At 41.6% G+C, this 21,645-nt stretch overlaps 1 protein-coding gene across 2 annotated transcripts in view; it reads right to left on the minus strand.

The window, feature by feature from the left end:
• VPS37D (VPS37D subunit of ESCRT-I) overlaps positions 1-21,645 on the minus strand; it is a 326,648-nt gene that overhangs the window by 229,617 nt on the left and 75,386 nt on the right. The window contains exon 2 of one of the 2 annotated variants that reach the window (XM_069614792.1): positions 21,436-21,519. The exons of the other annotated variant lie outside the window; for it this stretch is intronic. Coding sequence (XP_069470893.1) covers positions 21,436-21,519 — 84 coding nt within the window. The remainder of the gene's footprint in view (positions 1-21,435; positions 21,520-21,645) is intronic. 2 annotated transcript variants of the gene reach the window in all.

Below are 21,645 nucleotides of genomic sequence, written 5' to 3' on the forward strand. Positions count from 1 at the left end.
TCGTACCTCCAGAGTCCCACTTTCACGTGACCTCGTGCTCATATTTCTTCTTGCTCCCTCTCAAAATTTGTTCGGGGACACATAGCGTCAGTTGCTTCTTTGGCGTCTCACTACACACTCTTGACCTCTCCAGATTTCAGCCATGCCTAGTTTCTGCAGGACCATCGATCTTATGGCAGCCTCTCCAGGGTCCCTTACACCCCGGATCACAGTCTACTGGATTCTCGACCTTCTTGTCGCAGAATAAGGTCTCAGAATCCATCCAACAACCAGGGCTCTCTGGTACAGAATTACACCAAATCCAGACTCTTGCCCAATCAAAAGTCACAGAAATATAGATCACAAGGGTTTAAAAGTCAAGAATGAATTTGATTTCTTTCAACTTACACATTTTGCATTGTTCTAGAAGGAAAGTAGCTGATAAAAAAAAAAAATCACAATCATGGTTTTGCAACATTCTTTTGCTTTATAACCAAACTTAGCAATAGTTGAGGAAAAGGGACTAAATAGTTTTCACATTAATGAGGTAAACACAGGATTTAACTTCATTCTGGTTCAGTGATTAGTCAATAAAGCTGCTCACTTTCTTTAGGACAATTTCTTACAGATATTTGTAATTGCAAAATCTCCTCTCATAAAAATTGGACACCATATTATGAGATTGAACGCCTCCGATTTTCAACTATTCTGCATTCTCTTCCCCAATGTGCTTCCTTTTACGTCCCAAATCGAGTGATCATTAACACGTCCCAAGAGGTGGTGGTGTTAAAACAGCCGGATGGGATTGTCCAACCTTACACTTATTTACAAAGTCATTTGCATAGCCTAAGAGGGTAAATAAGGATGACAATCACTCCTCCGACACGGAGACAAACTTTAGTATGAAGAAATTCAACCCATTACTTTACTAATCACTGATCACAGAATCCTAGCAGGGCATGAATGGTTATCGTTTAAAGACCAACACTTTCAAAGACTGATGGAGGTTTCCTCATTTTTAGGGGATCTTTAGGGGATTCTATAAGCCAGGAAATTATTGCTTCAAAGAATGAAGCAGATTCTCTAACTAAACTAAAAAGAAAGTAATTGACACCAAGCTCCCTGGAAAAAGGATGCATTAATACTTAAAAGCAAAGATAATTCATGTAGACCTTCATGTTAAAATTGTTACAAGGTTATTTATTGCCGATCCAGTGTTCATTAGCCAGTTTAGGAGTGTTGTAAACAGGTGCTCAAGGGACTAACTAATTTTGATAATAGATAGGGCACCGGGACTAAGAGGTAATTACAATGGTTAGAGAGGATGACTAAAAGTTAATCTTCAAAGATCAAGCTATCACTAAAGCCAAAGCAAATCTGGAAGATATAAATAAGGAAATCCCAAAAAAACACATCAGTGAGCACAATAAGGAACTTTTACCCTCATCTAAAACCTGCATACTTTGAACATCAAAGAAACCAACCCCAGGGCCAATATAACAACTAGAGTAGAGCTATAGAACCAAAAAACAATGAGCGCCTTTCTATGAATCCCTAAAAAGCAGCCGATTTCAAATTGAAGTAAGGAGCGTAGAGAGCAAGAACATTAATGATAAAGGGTATGTAGCACCTCAGCGTACTCCCTCATCCGACGCTTCAGTCCAAACCAAGCCCTCCAAATCAAACATACACCAAACGTGGCACCAATCAGCAGAACAAGCCAACACGCAAGATAATACACCTATCATACTTTTATCAATCAATCCCTCACTGAAAAAGATATAAGTGTACTTCGCAAAGAATTTCGTTTGGCCCATCCAACCATGTTCATTTTCAACTTCATAAGACAGAAATATTATTTGTTTCTGTAGAAGATTAGATTACAATACTACTTCAGCACGCATATGTACTTAACAGAACAAGACACCATAAGTTTAAGAACACCCAACGACACACCTTCCACTTCTAGTATGAGCACATAATTCAGAACATATGAGAACCTTATATGACGAGGCATAGATGATATAGATAACAATGCCCCAACTGTGAATAACAATATGGCAACACATTAAGAAAAGTAGCTGAGGATGACTATTGCAATAAAAAACAGCAGATAACAGAGGAGGGACTGATTCTGAATACTTGTAAATATGAATAACTTAAACACCACTTAAGCAAAAGGACATTCTATGAACCCTTCAGAAGGGACTTCATAAAAATACTAACAATACATTCACATTGTTGAGAGCAATACATTTGGTACGGGTGTGTTAAGCCAGAGTCATTTTTGACACTTCTTAGGCAATGGTTAGTTCCCTTGACTTCTTGCTGACAGGGATGCCTTTAAGCTGTAACTGTTTTAATGCACTGCCGTTAGTTAGCAATGTGGCTATCAGGGTAAGGTTACAACAAAGGTGTCCCCCCCCTCCTCATCATCACAGGGTGAGTCTCCTCTCACTGTGCGTTAGTGTCATATGCTTTGGGCAGCTTTATACTTTTGTGGATCTTAATGAATTTCGCTGCAAGAAACAGCCATTTTGACAGTTTGTGCCTCATGGGCTCCTCCCAGAATTAACAACGGTCTCTTTGTGCGTGTGGCATTCAGTTTTTACTGGATGAGTGTCTTGCAGACACCTCAATCCACATCCCTGTGTGTGTCTGTGAAAGTCAGGTTTAGCTGGCCACTCCCGATTGGATGGACGTCAAAACTCAGAATGGTACAGGTCTAGTAACTACAGTGCTGGAGTAGCTCCCGGCCTGGATGTGTGCATCTCTGGAGTGCCAGATCAATTTCACAGAGTCTACCTTTAATCATATCTTGAGTAGCCAGAGAAGATGCTTGCCCCAAGGTCCTTGCTGTGGGTCTGTGCTCTTCCACCAAATCTTATGGCGAGCGAAGGTCTGCTTTTCTCCATCCAGAGAAGGACCTGCTGCATGCTCTTCCTCCTCTTGATGAAGTGGGAACAGCTGGATCATCCTTCACTGCAGAAAGGCGTGTGCTCCGTTATGCTCTCGCATCCTAGGACAAATGTGGGTGCCCCCACTGCCTTGCAGAGGTTCCTCCACCAAAATCCCCCCTGCATCATGCCTTCCTGTCCGATGTCCTTGCAAAACCATCACTACGCCCGACCTTAAGCGCCAGCAGTGTAGTACCTTTGCTGCTGTGGTTGTCCTGCCATATGAGCTTGCTGATCGCTACTGGGTTCCATGGACGATCCAATCCCCCTGCCCCCAGGGCTTTATTTTCAGTCCTTGAATTAGCAGTTGGAATTACAACCCGTAAAAACCCAAATCTCCTCTCATCACTGCAGCCTCGAACTGTGAGTCACTTCTGTAGTACTTTGCAGCTTATTCCACATCAACCATACTTGGAGGCTCTTTTTGAAGACCTCTCCTCAGGTGCCACCACTCTATTTACATCTGATCCTTCGTGGTCATCTCTGCAACATCCATTTTCCAGGCCTCTAGTCATCTAACTTAGCTCTGGAACTCATCTGTTGGGGGCTCCATCCTTGCCAGTCTGTCGGTTGCCATTTCTGCAGCTACTAAAAAACTCTGGTAATACTGATCTGCATAGTCACTGCGGCTACCTATTGACCTTGTCCCATTCATTTCTATGGAAAAACCTTTCTAAACTTATTACATTTCTTATATGTACTTTATAAAGATATTTACCTATTAATCTGTAATCAATACTTGTTCATATCGTGGCTTAGGAGATTTTTTGGGTCACTTTGTGTTGTACTACATGCCTGCTATTTTATATACATGTATGTGTAATAGTTTAAAAAGGCTGAAACAATGTTAATAAATTATCTAAAAGTATATGGACCTGTGTAATTGTTTGCATATTGGTTTTAAATAGGGGATGGTTCTATTATAGAGATGCTACTGTTTTTATAATACAGTTTCCTATTTTTAGCACTTATCTTTAAATATGTCTGGTTTTAAATTAAATAATCAATAACTAAAGAGTGTATTTCTGTGTATATGCTGCACTGACCTAATATGTGCTTGTGGGTTGACAAACAGTAAATTATGACCAGCTAACTCCCCTCCTAAGAAATATGCTATATTTGTTCTCCACACAACCCCTGTCAGTCATGAGTAACGGTGTAAACCTGCTGCCTAAATACTATTGGTTTTGGTAAGGCTAAACCCTTGTCAGAGGACAATGAAGGACAAATGAGGCAGGACAATTGGTCAACAATGAACTGTGAACAAGACTGTGGTGCTCTAGGGGGTCAGGCACTGCCACCTACTGGGTGATGTAAACCCCGGGGGGAGGTACATGGGGGTGCGGCCTCCCAAGCTCTACTTCAATCAAAAGCCCAAGCCACATACTACATCCCTAGATGATCATTGGTAGCCCTGTGTAGCTGAAAGCAGGGAGGCATCCACATAGCAACACTGTGTTAAGTCCCAGGACCGAGGCTAACCCTGCTACTGCTACCACATGGGGTAAACTTGGCTTACAGGGCTCAGTTCTGCAAGGGACAGTATCATCCAACACAGCACCTCTATTGATTTCTAAGAACCTGTGAATAGGGAAGCAGCTGGCCCTTAAGTGAATCATACAGGATCTAAGCTTTCTCTCAGTGAGTACAGGCAAGGAAATGGTATCGACTGTACATCAAATGAGCATGACACAGTCAGAGTAATCCCCAACAAGGATCGACTTTTGAACTTTGCCAAGCCACAGGCCCACATTCGAGGGCAGCAATGACAGTAATCAGAGACCGGGTGTGGGCATATGGGACACAAAACGTCTGGAAGCCAGAAGTGGCATATGCACACCTGTTCAAGAGCCTACTCACATGGGCCACATGGAGCTTCATGCAGATACTGTACTTGATTGCTTATAATTAAAAGGTCAGCTTGTGTACTGCTGAACAATGGCAAACATAGTCCTGGGCCACTTGAACCCAAAATGTGACCCAGGAACGACAAAGGCTTTGCCAAGTGGATCCAAACAGAGCCTGTCTCGCACACCAATTGAGTCTAATTTAAGTGACCTGCGAGGAACTATACAGGAAGAAGAACAAATGAGTGTGGGAATTATGAGTTGGAGTAGGGGAATTGGGTGGTGCATAGCAGAGGAAGTGATAAGATGGAGGAAACGAAGAATGAGTAACAGATGAGCAGTTTGGAGGGGGAGGAGTAGACCCTCAAGAGGAATCAGGAGAGAATGGGGCGAAGGAGGAGAGGCGGTTATAAAGGAGTGAGAGGAGGTGTTTGGTGCATCTGCAGCAGAAATGATCACTAGTCCATATTTCTCACACTTATGCGGATAAGGGGGTTATGTAAAGTGTGATTCCTCTTCATTGCCGTTAGGTGGGAAGAGGGAAGTGGTGGTTGGTGGGAGGGTGGGATGGGGTGCTAATTGGTAGTAGGCCCCGCCCACATCTACCCTGTATGTGTGTTATGCTGACAGTGAAGTAAGAAAAGCTGACAGGGGTGGTTGATTAACTGTTAACGCACCCAATATTCTACCTGAATGAATTATGGTGCAGGTCTGAAGTTTTAGGAATTAATTAACTGAAGATAGAAAGACATGTCCGGCCTACTTGCTCAGTGTTATTCAATGAGAAAGAAAGTAATAAGGTGTCAAATGTGTGCAGTAGCACTTGCTGTTTGGAAACTGAACAAAGCCTGCAGGAGGATGATGCAATGTCCGATATGTGCATACTGGTAGGTTTGAGTGCACTTTGGCGGCATGCAGGCAAGTGTGGTGTAGCTAGTTTCGTGTATGCTAATGTTTCATGGAATATGTTGACATTATTTAAATAGCAGTGGTGCGCAGTAAATGCCAGTCCAGGGAGATTTAGAAATATGTTGCGTCATGCGTTTTTTAAATGAAATAAAATGGTCCTGATTGAAAATATTTCATTTTAGCCTTCGCTAGAAAAAGGCTGATTTATGATTTGCAATTAGATAACAGAGAAAATCCTAAACTTTTCCCTCAGTTTAACAAAGAGTCAATGTGGGTGGTACAACACATCGGCTATGATATCTAGAATTACATTTTCTGATCATCCAGAGCTTTTGTTGAAAATACCCACATGTGTGGAGTGCCACTCTCAACCTTGAGAAAAAAATCTTCATCCAAGGTATGGCATTGTCAGATTGCCAGACTGGTGTGATGTTCTGGAGAAGGCCAAGATGATTATTAAAATTATTATTTGATTAATCATTGGGGATTGCTATAGGTAACTTCGGTCATGTAGAAATTCTAAGTTACATGCTTTTGAGACTGGAAATCGTGTTTCCCCAATTCAAGGGGCCATGAAAATTGGAGGAGGCAATATTTACGATTGGAGTCCTCTTACCATTGAACGCCAAACTGGTCACACAGTCAAGCAATTTTAATAAGTATTCTCTTTGACCCAGCAAGATAGATTGTGTGCGCATGTAGGAGGATGAAACGCAAACTGGCAAGAATCCAGTAATGATCTTATTCCCCAACAATTTGTTTAGCTAATCTGGGCATAACATGGTATAGTCAACATGCACACTGACGGTGCCCCATTTAGGAGGCCAGAAGTGGGGAAAGCAGGAACCTGGGGGCTGGTAAAGACCACCCACTAAGAGATGCCAACCCTAGAGGAGAAACAGAGTGAATCCCAGGGCCTCTGCCACATTCGGGACCTCATAGTTAAGGTCACTCAGAACCCCTGACATGCAGGAAAAGAGAACCTTCATTCACTGGAGGAGCCCAAGTGCCTACAGGCCAAGTTTGCCATTGTGGTTCCAGACTTTGGGACATGAATGCAAACATGGACTGCAATCCATGTCGCAACCCGCCCACCCCCCATGGAAAGTTTACCTGTGATTCACCATTGACAATGAAATGAGGAATTGCAAACGCACACCAGCCAAGGCCCAGAGGAGATGATAGAAACACAAACTAGCTAGGACACCTGGCAACATGATCGGGCTCTCAGCCTCCAAAATGATGGACACCCATTTTAAGTCCTCAGTCTGCAGAGCCACAGGCTGACAATCATTAATGTTCACATTAATAGTTACACCTGCCCTCACCCAATTCCATGGCAGAGATAGTAACTCCTTGCAGAGGGTTCCACTGCAGCCCTTAAAGGCAGGACAGAGGAATAAAAGAGGTGCAGGATCAAGCTAGCATGTTGGTTTTTGGAGAACAGACGAGAGGGTGGAGTAATGAAGAGAGAAAACAGTAGAGGATGGAGAAGAAGAGAAAACAAAGGTGTTGGGGGAGGGAAAGATCAGAAGAGAGAACAGAGGAAAGAGAAGAGTGAAGGACTTGCAGGGACAGAGGAGCTTCAGGAGGGTAAAGGACAGCAAAGGATGGAAGGAGGAGGAAGTCAGAGGTTGGCAAAAGTTGAGCAAAGAGAGTAGAGATGGACAGAGGTCGAAAGCAAACGGCCATCACTGGCCAAGCCCTCAGAACCCAAGATTAGTGGGCGTACTGGAAAGCATCCGGAAGTGCGTGGGAAGTGCTGTGGCCGTTTGGCTGGGACCGCTGTGGAACGCTGCCTCCCTCGAACGTTTTCTCTTCCTTGCTTTGGGCCGTGTAGTGAAGCCGTCGGCAAGAGGAAGCGTGAGCTCCGCCCACTGACCCGCCCATCTGCAGCTCGCCTTTCCTACATTTACTCCGGTGCTCGCGCGCATCCGGAAGTGCGTGGGAAGTGCTGTGGCTGTTTGGCTGGGACCGCTGTGGAACGCTGCCTCCCTCAAACGTTTTCTCTTCCTTGCTTTGGGCCGTGTAGTGAAGCCGTCGGCAAGAGGAATCGTGAGGTGTGTGGAAACACCTATGTAAATATTGTTTTGATCTCTTAGCAAGATCTGCTGGACTTGCTGGACTTGTGCACGTATTTACTGTGCTTATCTTTTTTGAATTGCGCGCCAATTCCGGTTTCTTTTTTTCCCCTCAGCTCCGCCCACTGACCCGCCCATCTGCAGCTCACCTTTCCTACATTTAAACTATATATTGCCAGACGGAAGTGCGTGGGAAGTGCTGTGGCCGTTTGGCTGTTCGGCGGAGAGGGGGTGCTCTCACTGTATATTGAAAATTCTAGGGAGGTATTGGTGTTGCACGACTAGCACGACGCACAGATTGCGTGCGTGTACTTTTCTTTCCTAGTTTCACAATCGACTGTATGGAGTGTTTGTATAAATGCAAAATAGTCTTTACAATTGATGGTAGAGTGTGTGTATGCTGATACAAATCCGGATAACTGGCATAGATAAATTCCATCAATAATTGAAAATTAACCAGCAGAGTCCAGACCCTTCTCCATTATGGCAACGGGTCTGAGGAGTTTGAAGAAACTCCAGGACCCACAATGCCTCATGGAGATAAGCCATATGAATGGGGCGTGCATGTCCTCTACCATGGATGACGATATGCTGCCACCATATTTGCATAATGAGGTGGTTGATGAAGTTGATAAAAATCACTCAGACATATCAGCTGAGCACAAAGAGAGGATCTTAAATGAAATGGGAATAATACCCAAAAACCTGGCAACGACACAGGTACACAAATCCTCTACTAGCCATGTTAAATATGACTCCACACTCAAATTTGCCGTGAAAGATCTTAATAACATCTTACACTCGGATGAGTCATATGATGATCCAGATGCTGAACGTAAAATACAGATGAATAATGAAGCTTCTAATGTATCAATGAAAGGACCAAAGGACAATGTAATTGATTGTTCTATGATGGGTCCAACCATTGAAGCTGAACTGGGGAAAAGGGTACGGCTTTCGCTTGGCCCTTCGACCCCAGTGAATTCTAGAATTATGGGTCGTGAAGACTTTTTTATGCTTAGCAACCCATCAACAAAAAAAGCCAAGATAATACTCCCTTATCTGAAATCACAGGATGTTGTTAATACAATGGGAACCTGATCTGGCTTCAGACTTCCTTCCAGAAAAACCCGAAATGAGTTCCTTAAAAAAGAATAGTCCTAAATCGGTCATTGATGCTCGAATGAACCTTGATTTACAGGAGTTCCAATCGACATTAAATGATAAAGATAAGGAGTTCTCGTCCCCTGTGGTGCAATCAGATATATTGGAAGAGCGATCACTAATCTCTGATTTTCCTGTAATAGCAAGAATCTTAGACCTACTTGATAAAGGATATGAACGGACACACTGTGAGATAGGCCTTTTGAGAAGTACGATTGTGAATAAAACTAACTGAATTGAGGGACTATTATTCACATGTGATGCAGTCGCCACCCTAACAGGGAAATCTCGCTCGGGGACAACCTGGGCGGATAAAACAACTCAATTCAATTATGAGTCTGACTTATCGGGTAGAGACAAGAGATCCTTTGCGGAGGTTACCACTGCGAAAGTGACGCAAACTATATATTGCCAGACGGACTCTTTGCCCCAGAATGAGGTGGGAGTCATAAATATGGCTACCTCAATGCAAAAAATGGAATATGATCTGAATGAATTAAAAGATCTGCTTGGGTCCATAAAACATATGAGGGCTAAAGTCTGTCTTGTTCAGGTACCACCTAATAATGAGAGTCCTGATTGTCCCTCTCCTTTGACGGACTTAATTGATCTTACTGATGACTGCTGAGAGAGAAGGCTCTCAAGCACAGGATGTAAGAGTGGTCAACGACCAAGAGAAATCCATAGTTGTACTTACAAGAAGAGAAAAAAGATTAGCTATGAGAGCTCAAAAAAGAAAGGCTAAAGCTAATGCCACAAAAAAAAAATACTGAATGAAATTACAAAATCTAACTTGGACCGATCCTCGCAGGAAGCTATGGGAATCCATAGCGAGGAGGGGGTCATTGATTTATCACAACTAAATGAGGAATCGAGAGGGCATTTGGATCATAAACCTGATGGTACGGCTGTGGTAGTAAAGAGCCAAAACAATTCCAGTTTAACCGCTAAAAAGACAAAGGTTCCGGATATAAGCATCACTAATAAAAACTCTAAAAAAAAATTATTACAGGCTTCTGATATGACGACTGCTACCTTGCAATCCTCACTCTCACAATTCTATCCTATGACACACAAAACCACTTCGGTGAATAAAAAAAAAGAAGATCTCTAATGAGAATTTGCCAAATAAGCAGTCCTTAAATTCACAGTATGAGTTGGATGAACCATGGATGATGGGATTCTTGGGTAAAGATGAACAACATGTGGATCTTGGTACACATATAATACTGCCCAGTTCTAATAATAAAGTGATCCCAAGTACTGCAGAAGTTAAAAATATTGTTACCCCGCCTGTGGTGGTAGGGGACGTGCTGCATAAATCAACTACTGTTCTGGTGCCTACAGAAGGGAGGGTAACTGATACTCAAAGTGATGATTTGAATATAAGGGAAAATAGGGAAGCTTCAATCAGTCCTGAAATGCCACTCATCCTGGGATGGGAAAGCGACCCGAAAATTAATGGTAAAATCAACCTAAATCGCTCCTCCTTGCAAAAAGCATTTCATTCTATTCCATCGTTAAGAACACTCTGTTCGGATGATATTGATTGGGTGAGAATAACCCCATGCCATAATAATAGAATGATTTGTGGATTTCACTCATTGTTGATTATGAAATTGGTATGGGAGCACAGGGAAAACTTTATGTATGTTGGTTTACTACCCTGTCTGTTTCAAACCGATTTAGAAGCTAAAACTTGTCTTGAAATGGCACTAATGAAGGTTGCTAATGACCAAGTAAATGGGGTAACCGGTGCAACAATGTTTTCTAATGACGATATGATCAAACAATTAATGGCATGGACAGCTGCTCTGAATGGTTTGAATGGTCTGAACAGTACTCTATCCAATGCTGTTTCTAAAATAACCATGCCACCCCCCTAATCAACCGTGTAAGGGGTTTAATATACTGTGCCACTCTTGGAACAGCTGTGGTCTGGCAAATTATTTTAGATGGTGGGACACAGCGAAAGATATTTGTTATTTGGATGTCATTTTGTTACAAGAGACAATGCATATGTCGCATTTTAATGTTGAAGGCTTTGTATGTCATTCTCAGTGTGCTAAACGAGGGGAGTTGGGGAGGCCTTCAGGAGGTTTGGCCATCCTTATTAATAATTCCTCTAAGCTTAATTCTAAAATGGTATTCAATGATGATGCTGTGATTGCTGTTGAGTTATCTTCCTCGGATCATGTGAACCCAATTCTGATTTTATGTGTGTATTGGAATAGGGTTACTACTACCTACAATGAGTTGGAGGGTATAATTGACACAATCTTAGAAGATGCGTTTGGTAGACATGCGAATATTGGTGTTTTAGCGGGAGGAGACTAACTCTTCTTGTTTATATAAAGGACAAAAAGTTGGAAAAAAACTGTCCTCTTCTGCCCCAACCGTTAGGAATGGGAAAACATGGGTTACATTTTTTCTGAACTGGGACATGCAGGTGCTTGAAGTTGATGATCAAATACCTCCGTATACTTGGTCTCGAGGAGGGTTATTCTCTCACATTGATCATTTTTTTCTGTCTATGGCATTGTATAAACTATGTGACCCGATCACAATTGAAAATTTGGGTTTTGGAGACCATTGTGCAATTTCCATTAAACTTGAATTTGGGAAAAGGGGTTATGCTATCTGTCCCGCCCTCACTCTTGTGGATACGGACAGACCAGGTCTGTCAGTTAGATGGTCTCAATCAACGTGCAATCAGCTTACCTGGCGGATGAAAAATGATCCGATAATTATGGACAATCTGTCCTGTGAAAACATGGACGCACCCTCTATGGATGCACTTCTAACTAAGCAAACTAACTTTCACTTACTGGCTTTAACTAAGCAGATGGTTCTTGTCAGTTCTAACCAAATACATAAGCACAAATTTAATATCGAGATATTCAATTTAAAGAAAATAAAAAATGCAAAGCTTAGACATCTTGCCAAAACGGTTACTGACAGGGACTCTTATTGGGTCGCAAAAAACAGAATTTTGCAGACGTACAAAAACTCACTGAAGAGTCTCAAATTAACCCAGTACCTAACAGACAACCAAAATATGATGTACCATCTGTTAAAATGTGATACACGTAACATTTGGGCTCTATTAAGATCTATCAATCATGAAAAGACTGCCCTTAAGGAAAATGCAATTGCGGGATTTGTATGGGTGGATCATTTTAAGTCAAAATTTACCCTACCTACTGATATTGCCCTACCTACTGATATTGCCAAAAAAAATACTTCCTCTCACAATTGTTTGGTTGACCACTACTCCCTGGTCACTTAATGATGTTGAAAGGGCAATTACGAAATTAAATCCATCGCGAGCGGTTGGCCCGGACGGATTTCCAGCATGCCTATTAAAATCTGACATAAAGTTCTGGGCTAGTATTATGAATTACAGAATTGATATGATATTCGCCACTCAAACTCTACCTCGATCTTGGTGTGCTGCTACAATAATTCCAATCTATAAACAGGGCCCCATTAATGACCCAAATAATTTTAGACCAATAGCTCTTACGGATGTTTCCTCGAAAGTATTTTGTCATCTTATTCTAGAGGAACTCCTGCAGTATATGAGTGTCAATGCTACCCTATCAAGATATCAAACTGGGTTTCGTCGCTCAATGGGATGTTCCCTAAATGCTACAATTATATCTCATATTCAATGGAACACCAAACATAATCACACAGGTGCAGTTTATATGGCTTCTCTCGACCGGAGTTCAGCATTTGACACAGTGGTGAGGGAACTATTGTGGAAGAAAATGCTGGACATGGGTTTTCCCTCGTACTTGGTATCTCTTATTGCCCTCTTGCATACTTCGACCTATTATATATAAGGTCAGATTAAATCGAACAGGGGCTACCACCAAGGAAATACCAACTGACATCGGTCTAAAACAAGGCTGCACTCTTGCAGCGGTATTATTTAATTTATATATCTGCGATATCGAGGACTGTTGGATAGATGTCATTAATTTCCCTGTGAACCTGGGGGTGTTGAAGCTCAATTATATGGGCTTTGCTGATGATCTACTAATATTCGATAAAACTCCCTTTGGTCTTCAAAACAAACTGACTTCCTTTTCATTTTATGCATCTGAGAACAATCTAAAAGTGAATCAGTCTAAATCCAACATACTTGTTTTTACAGACAGGAAAAAAAAAAGCATTCAGATTTAATTGGTTTATGGATGGTGTTCCTATTGAATTAGTAAAATCAGTCAAATATCTTGGTTACACCTTGTCCGACATGTACTCACTCCAATGGTGGAAAATGAAACTGCATGAAAAAGTTAGGCCCTTAATCTCCCAGATGAAAATCATCATGAGAAAATATTGTGGTTTTTCTATATTACCTGTTATGCAATTTTATTTACTTAAAGTGGAGCCATGCATTTTGTATTTTCTGGATATATGTCTCTATGAAATTGAAGATGCTCTTGATTCCCTACAAGGTGGTATATGGAAGCAAGCATTGGGTCTGGCTACCTCGATCCCTAATGACATCATAAGACATGAAATAGGACTTCTTCCTTTATCCGTGAAATGGCACTGGCGGATGCTTAATAACTATGCTAAATGCCTAAAGCCACCCGCTAATAGTCTTTACGAAAACTTAAACAAACTGATACTGCTTAAACAACCAGTGTCCATATTGGCATTTGTTGAAAAAATGAAGGAAATCATGCTCGATACACTGATCCCAGAGGATCATCTAATTCTGGGTTTACCTAGTTGCAAAAGGAAAATGCAGCTATATTATTGGTGCTGTCAATCGGACAGAATAAGCAGGTATAGCACATATCAGGAATATGCTCAGATTAGAAGAAAATGGGGTACTTGTCCGAGCTATCTTATACAATTTCCATCAGTTTCAGGTAGAAACCTATATCTCCGTTTTAGATTAAATCAATTTCCCACCAATGAAAGATTAGCCCAATGGAGAAGGTGTAAAGAATCATCAAAACTAGGTGCTTGTAGATTCTGTCAGAAGGTCTCTGTGATTGAATCTATACAGCATCTTGTTGTTTTCTGTGATCACTTTGAGACACAGACTTCATACTCTTGGATCCTACTTTGATCCATCGTCATTGTTAGCAAGAATGGCCCTCTGGTCCAGGTGTATGATAGGTAATAGTAACAAAATGACGATGAATTTGACTACTCTTTTATGTGAAATTGATAGGAAATTGAGAGATATGAATCTTCTATGCTCAGAGCGTAACATTTTTAAAATACTAAGGACAAGTGCTCTATAAGGCTCGTCATGTCTACGTCTAATGTAGCTAAAAAGGAAATGTGAAATATCTCATGAATTGTTGTGGAAGAATTGTTTATTTCTCAAAAGGAGATGTTTTAGAAAGATGTTTTTAATATGGTTGTAAATATGTACTCAAAATTTCTCTCTTTTCTTTTGTATAAACTGTTGTTTTGTTTTATAAATTGTAAAGGTTTGTAATCTTACCAAATACAATAAAAAAAAAAAAAAAAAGCAGGGCGCAGAACCATTGGGACTGGATCTGCACAGTGGGGAAGGGACAACGACTGACAACAGGAAGACCCTTGTCAACCAGGGTCCAAAGAGAGGGGTAAGGCAGTACCTGAAGACCCCATGACAACAACAGAGAGAGTAGGAGAGAAGAAGTTTGCCGGGAGGCTTAGTCAGGACTCTGGTGGTACTGGCAAGCCCACCAACAAAACAACGTCATGTCCATCTAAAAGCCAAACCAGAAGGGCAGCCCTGAGGCTGAGTAGGAAGGGCTCTTGGATACCCTCAACCAGAAAGGCACCTTGTGAATCTAAACTGTGAGACAGGCATGGTATCAAGAGATGACAGAGCAACAGATCTAACAGTTTTGAAAACCTTTATTACAATATCAGGATGGATCTAATGCCTAACTTGCCCTACAGCTATAATGAGAATAGCCCTACCTAAAGAAACTAAGGAACAGTCCATCTAACTAAACTTTTGCCCACCTCGGACTTCAACTCAAAAGCCTGTCTGTGTCAAAACATATGCTTGCCCTCACGTCTAATATAGAAATGAAGTGTGTGGATGTTTTAACTTAAATAGTGTTCAACATAAAGTCTGGCGCAGTCGCTAAGCCCCCTTCACAAGTTCAGGATACAATTCCAACCACAAAGTTGAAAAGGGTGCTTAGGGTTCCCCTCCCCAAGCCTAAGCGCCGATTTTCAAATCGACAATGTTCCAAAGGTACTCAGGGGTTCCTTCCCCAAGCTTTAAGCACTTGCTCTCAATGTTCAACAAAATTCACAGTCTTCAATAGCATTCATATTTCAAAGTTGCTTTCACACTTCTTGTTGGGGCGTCCTGGTCTAGGCATAGTTAACAGGCTGTACGGCCCACCCATTACAGGTCACGCAACCAGTTGCCCGTACCCAGCTTTTTACCATTAGGAGGAGTTACAGGGTTTCACGAGTTCTTAGATTCAAGATTTGCCTTTCTTGATACTTCTTTGTCTCTCCTTTCTATAATGTACAAGCGTGTTCAACTTCAGTTACAACTTTGTATTGCCTGATCAGCATTTTGCACACACTTCACTGGCCATCCCTCAGGTTGCTCGTTTATCGCTTTCACTCTTATTCACAGTATTCTTATTTTATGATACTTTCTCAATGTCCTTCGTTAGTCACAGACTTTTGAACACATATTGCTTATTCGTGATCGCTTTGATACAATGTTTCTGCAAAATCCAATTCAAGTATTGCATTTGTCTTAATTAGTCCCTTTACTTCACTCCAAGGCTTTCGAGAATGTAGTGGACTGGTCGCGTGCGGTCGGCTCAATGTAATTCCTTCACTTTCATACGCGCACCTGGTTTCCTTGCATTCTCTCGAAACTCACCGGCTGCAACGTACTTTACTTCGGTTTCCACGGTAAGATGCTTTCTGGGATTTGAGGTCAGTGTCTCACCACCTGCCCCTCAGAGACCCCTGGATGGTTACAGCCATTCAGGGGAACAAGCCGTTCTTGGCCACGGCGAAGGGACCGGTACCTTCTACAGTACCCTTCTCCCGCCTTCTCCGGCTCCTTGGAGACACAGCTCCCTCGCCACGCAATGACAGCTTCTCTCACTCTGCCGTTCTTCAGCGTCTCGGCGTTCCGGTCTCCTCTGGCTTCCTGCGGACTGGGTTGAGACTCCTAATGCTCTCTCCTTGCACAGGCTTCTCGCCCTCTCCTTTCTTGCTCTCTGGTGTTCGTGAACTCCATCTTTTACACACATGTGGGCCTCTAACAGGCTGCAGGTGTACAGTCTCAGGCTCAATTGCCTGAGCACAATTAATCCAATTAACAGGACATGCCTGACCTTCAGCCCTGTAGTCTTCAAAACCCATCTTCTTCGTCCCAGTACTATAGTGGCATTCCTACAGGAAGTCTGTACTGTTCTTTGGGGCATCTTCTTATTCAAAGTACTTTGCATAACTTCAGGGGGGACATTAGGATATGAAAAACAATATCCTAAAAATACGGAGGGGGGTTGGATAAATTAAGGTCAGGAAAGGGGGGGTACCGTGTCGCGCCTTGAGGTACCCTCTCTTCAATCCCCAAGAACCATCCACCCAGGTGATCCTCCCTCGCTAGTCCACCCCCAAGGTTGGGATCCAAAGGCAATGGTACTTCCCTGGCCACCTGAACAGAAGATCCCTGGGGAGTAGGTGTGAGTACCTTCAAGTTTCTCACAGAGCCAGGCGCGTTCTTAGACATTTTGAACGAGACATGCTACATTAGCATAAGAGCCAGGAGGGATTTTGATAAAACTGAAAGAGGCAGAATCATTCAGGACCGGACCACCCTTGACAGGGGTAAAAATGAAGAGACAGGTGTTAAAACGAAGATGCCTGAAAATCAATCAGGGACAAGCGAGGAAGGTATCAACAGCCATCCAGAAGGTAACATCAGCATTCACCCAAATGAGGGTGGGGGTTCCCATTACTAGGATTCAGGTGTCTCAGACTTGCATTGTACTACGTTGTCAGGCGAGATTGCCCTGACCACAAACTGTCATGGTGTAGAAATGGGACTCAGACCAAGGTTTGAACAGGAGCCTAGTTGGTGCTGGAGGAGGATTGCTCTTTTGTGTTTTGTTGTCCTTGAATCCTTATGCTTTTATGGAGGATTAGCAAAGCTCGGTTTGCCTTACATTAATCCATCCTGTGTTTTGAGATCCAAACAAAGCTTTGCTTTACCCCATCCAGGAGACTCTGTCATTTTTGCTGATCACTAAATCTGTAGCGTCACCCAATTATTTAATTTTCTGTTTATTAGTGGTGAGGCAAGGGCCTGTTTGAATTGTTTCAGGCATCATTTTCCAAATGGCTCAGAATGACTGCATCTGTCAGTTGATGAGAAGCAAGTTCTGAGCAGCTTGAGAGTTTAACAGTCATATAATGTCAGTCAAAGGAATTTTGTGACAGTAAAGCCCCTCACAGACTCAAATTGATGCAAGCGTGGAGAAGCTCATTATTTGTTGAGGAGGCATCACAAGACGTACCTAGCAGCATCATAGCCGCAGCCCAAGGGGGTTGAGAATTGGCAACAGCGTTTCCCTAAGTAATAAACTGGAATCAGATGACGAGGTGACTTGTGGACATCCTGTTAAGAGTGAGCCATCTGTAGGATAGTGACAAACCAAAGGTGAGATACATCAGAGGAGAGAGTGCACAGAAAAAGGGCAGGTTACATAGAAGACTGCAAAAATAGATTGATATATGGGAATCAGATTTATTCACTTGATTTTCAATTCAGAAATCTATTCACAATGTTATCTTCACATTGATTCCAATAATTTCCAATAATTTCTTGGATTTTGTTTGCAGAAATAAATTCTCATATCAAATTAAATCAAATCTCAAAACCAAATCTCCTTTTGGGGAGATCTTAAGGATTAAGAGGAACTGCAGTACACAACCTACTTTTCAGGAAAATTTGAGGAAAACAGTTACAAAATTCAAACAAAGAGGATATGGATCCAACAATATCAAAACGGCAATCAACAAAGCAAGCAAAATACAAAGAGATACTTTATTAATTGACAAACCTAAGAATGGATCACCAGAATATAAGATTCAGTTTATCACGACTTACAGCACTGAAGCAAAACGAATGAAACGCATTTTGACAGACAATTGGAACATTTTGCTCACTGATCCAAGTTTGCAAAAGCATTTAAATAACTCGCCTAATATTTGCTTTCGAGGGGCGCCAACAATAAGGAACTTGATCAGTCCAAGCTTTTTAAGCCCGATTCCGAACATCAAAAAAACATTCTTTCAAACCAACATTAGGGATACATACAAATGTGGGCACTGCAAATTATGTCCACTAATTCACCAAGGAAAGAAGGCAATTCATTTACCAAATGGTAGGACTAAACAAGTACATCAAAGTGGAGAACAATACTATCTCACTTTCTCCTGAGGAACCATTGTAATTGTCAATGGGGAAACACGTGTTGAGATTTGTTTTTGAGATTTGATTTAATTTGACATGAGAATTTATTTCTGCAAACAAAATCCAGGAAATTATTGGAATCAATGTGAAGATAACATTGTGAATAGATTTCTGAATTGAAAATCAAGTGAATAAATCTGATTTGACTCACCAAACAGAAATTTTTCATTTTCTTATGAGCTGGCGCATTTGAGTAACCTTATTCCCATATATCAATCTATTTTTGCATTTAGCTTGTGCAGTAGCCATGCAAATTTATGGGTATGCTCATGCTGACAGTCTCGCAACTTTAACGTCCATTTTTACAACTTATTTAATGTCGCCTAGGTAGAGCGTAGCTGGCTACAAACCTTAATTATACATAGAAGACTGGTTGAGATGATGTAGAGGAAGCTTATGCAACAAATAAAAGGTAGGCTCAGACACCCTGAATACATAATTGTAATAGGAGTGTATTTCTATAAATCCCATTCCAGTCCTGATGAAGGCCAGAGCCGCATTTAGCCTTGATTGTGTGGCTAACGAGAACCGGCTGAAACACGTGTAGACGGATAGTCAAAGAAATAGCCACATTTATGTTATTTGTTATAGGTGTTTGTTAACAGATGATTTATGCTAGTAGTTTAAAATCCCGGTAGTGTAACTGGGTTGAAAGTCAACAAATGTGTGTAAGGGAATGAATGTGTAGGACTTGTGGCATATGCATGTATTCAGGTGGATCAAAAGAGGTGTTTGTTGATTAAAGCCGTCGATTTAAATTCGGTTAATAAAGAAGGTTTAGAGACATTAATTTATGTATGACTAGTTCTGTCTGGCACTATGGGTCTTGATCACAGTTCTCTACAGATATGTTAGGATTACCTGGACGATCGAGACTTTTATTAGGTACCTTTGCGAAGTATACAGTTTCTTTAACAGTCATTTAATGGGAAATAAGTCAATAGTTACAACTGTCTTCTGAATTGTTTCTAAAGGAACTAGTGCAAAAAAAAAATTCCCCCCCCCCCCGGCGATGAGGGGGGTGGAGGATGGAGGGTGTGGAGTGGATGCTCCGACCGCCTCGCCTTTCTTGTTGGAGTGTCAATAATACTGGTTTGTGTTCCTTAATCTTTTGTGAACTATGTTCTGTAGTAATTGTGAAGTGTTGAGCTATGCATAGGAGTGCAGTGGGGCTATTCTGCTTTTAAAGCTGTGAACAGGGATGATGTTTGGTTTTTGGTCTTGCTTTTTTTTTGCTCAGCAGGTGTCTAACATTTCTGATGCTTTCTGAGCCCTCACAGAGGTGGCGGATGTTGGACTTTAACAACCTCTTTTTTGCACTTTTTTTCAAGCTGAGAACATTTTTACTGGATGGCAAATCAATTATTTCCTGCATGGCTTTTATAATAACTGTCTTTTGGCTTTTAAGGGAATTGACCTTTTAAAGCTCTTGCTAACTTGTGGTTATGAAGATAGATTTTTTGATTCATGTCTGTTTAACAATCAAGGTCTTAACGCCAAGCCTGGCATATTTCTACAGTAAGGCCGAGGTAGATGTAGGTTACCCAAAACATTTTTTTCCGACCAGGTATATAATTGGAGTCTTCAGGTGTGGGCTGTTGCCATCAAGTGGGGAGTGATATGAGATCAAAGCAAGGTCAAACCAGGAGACCTTTTCAATCCAAAGAGATGTTATCGACATTAAACTGGTTATGACAAAATCTTGAAGGGGTTCCTTTGTTTGTCAAAATGGTTAGGGACGCTGGAGGCGAGTCTTCTCAGAGGTGTAAAAATCTGAGTGTTAGTAACACCAACAAATATACAGTTTTCCTGATATGGTTATAACTTCCAGAAGTCATTACTGCCACTTGTTGAAGATTTTCTTAGCATCGCAGGGTGGTCCGCAGGAAACCATTATCATTGTAAAAATGAAATACATTTGATCAAATACTTGAGAGTTTGGTAGTTTTTTAATAGGGACTGCTTTAGCCAAATTAGAGCAATCCCCCCTAACATTTGTTGTACAGATTTAATCATAAAGCCCTCAACTAATATGTCTAATGGGTCCATTAGACATATTAGTTACCATCTCACTGGTAAACTAGGCTGTTTGGTCAGAGCTAAAAACGGAATTTGCTATGTAAGTGTACCATTCCAGCAATGTTGGCAGCATTAGTCTTTATGCCAGAAAGTGTACTGATGAGCCCTACTTTGACAGCAGAACTTGTGTTTGGTTTAATTATTTAGACAAACTTGGAGTTTCTTTTTCAAGTCAATAAAGGATCATTGTTTGATAGGAAATGGATGGGCTTCAGCCTGAATGTGTGCGCAAATTGAGGTAAACAACTACAGCAATCTTCTGCAGCCTACATTGTTTCCAATGTCCTTCGACCTGGCCCACTTGAGGGAGTAAAGCAATCCTGGATAGCTCAGATTGGGTACTGGTAGATAACCCAGTAAAATTGATAAAAGCCCAGTCTACGCCAGCCAGCATAAATGTATCGGAAACGTTGGCGAGAGATGCATAGCAATTACAGGCTAAATTGTCAGAAGCTCTGCTCAACCTGACAAAAACAAAGCATTAGCCCAGGAAGCAACTGTGACACATTCCTAGAAGTGACGAATACCAGTAATGTGCCAAGGGAGATTACACCATACTCTGTAGAGGAAAAGGTGCACAAGGCAATCAAGATAAAGAAAATGACCTCAACATGTGTATAGTACAGTTTGCTCAAGATTAACCCTATCTTCTACATCAGCCATAGCCTTGGAATTATCTTTAGAGGGGAGAAGCTAAAAGAATAGTGGGAAGGCTTGTTATAAAAGAGACGTTTTTTGCTTTTTTTACCCTGGCATAGAAGTCTTCCTTTACTGTAACATACAGCAAATCAATATATGTCCTATATGAAGCAGATGCAACGACTCAGACGAATCACACTGCGCAATTTGATCAGCCTGGGCTGCTATCAAAAGCTGCATATGAGAGATAGAGGGTCATACAATGAAAGATAACCATAAGCATGCAAGTCACTTACATAAGAATTGTTTGGATACCCGTGGAAGCTCATCTTTGCTTTTGGGGACACGATCCTGCTTTGGCCAGATGAAATTGAAAGAACCTACAGGCATGGGGATATGGTACTGTTAAGAAGAGCAAAAAGCAGAGCAAGCTAGCAGGACACGAGCAATTGCAAGGGCTCTAAAAAGCCTTTAATTGAGAAACACATTTAATCCTCTGACCCCTC

Source organism: Ambystoma mexicanum, chromosome 9, assembly GCF_040938575.1.
Source record: "Ambystoma mexicanum isolate Mex_15411 chromosome 9, UKY_AmexF1_1, whole genome shotgun sequence".
In the NCBI taxonomy this organism is placed as follows: domain Eukaryota; kingdom Metazoa; phylum Chordata; class Amphibia; order Caudata; family Ambystomatidae; genus Ambystoma; species Ambystoma mexicanum.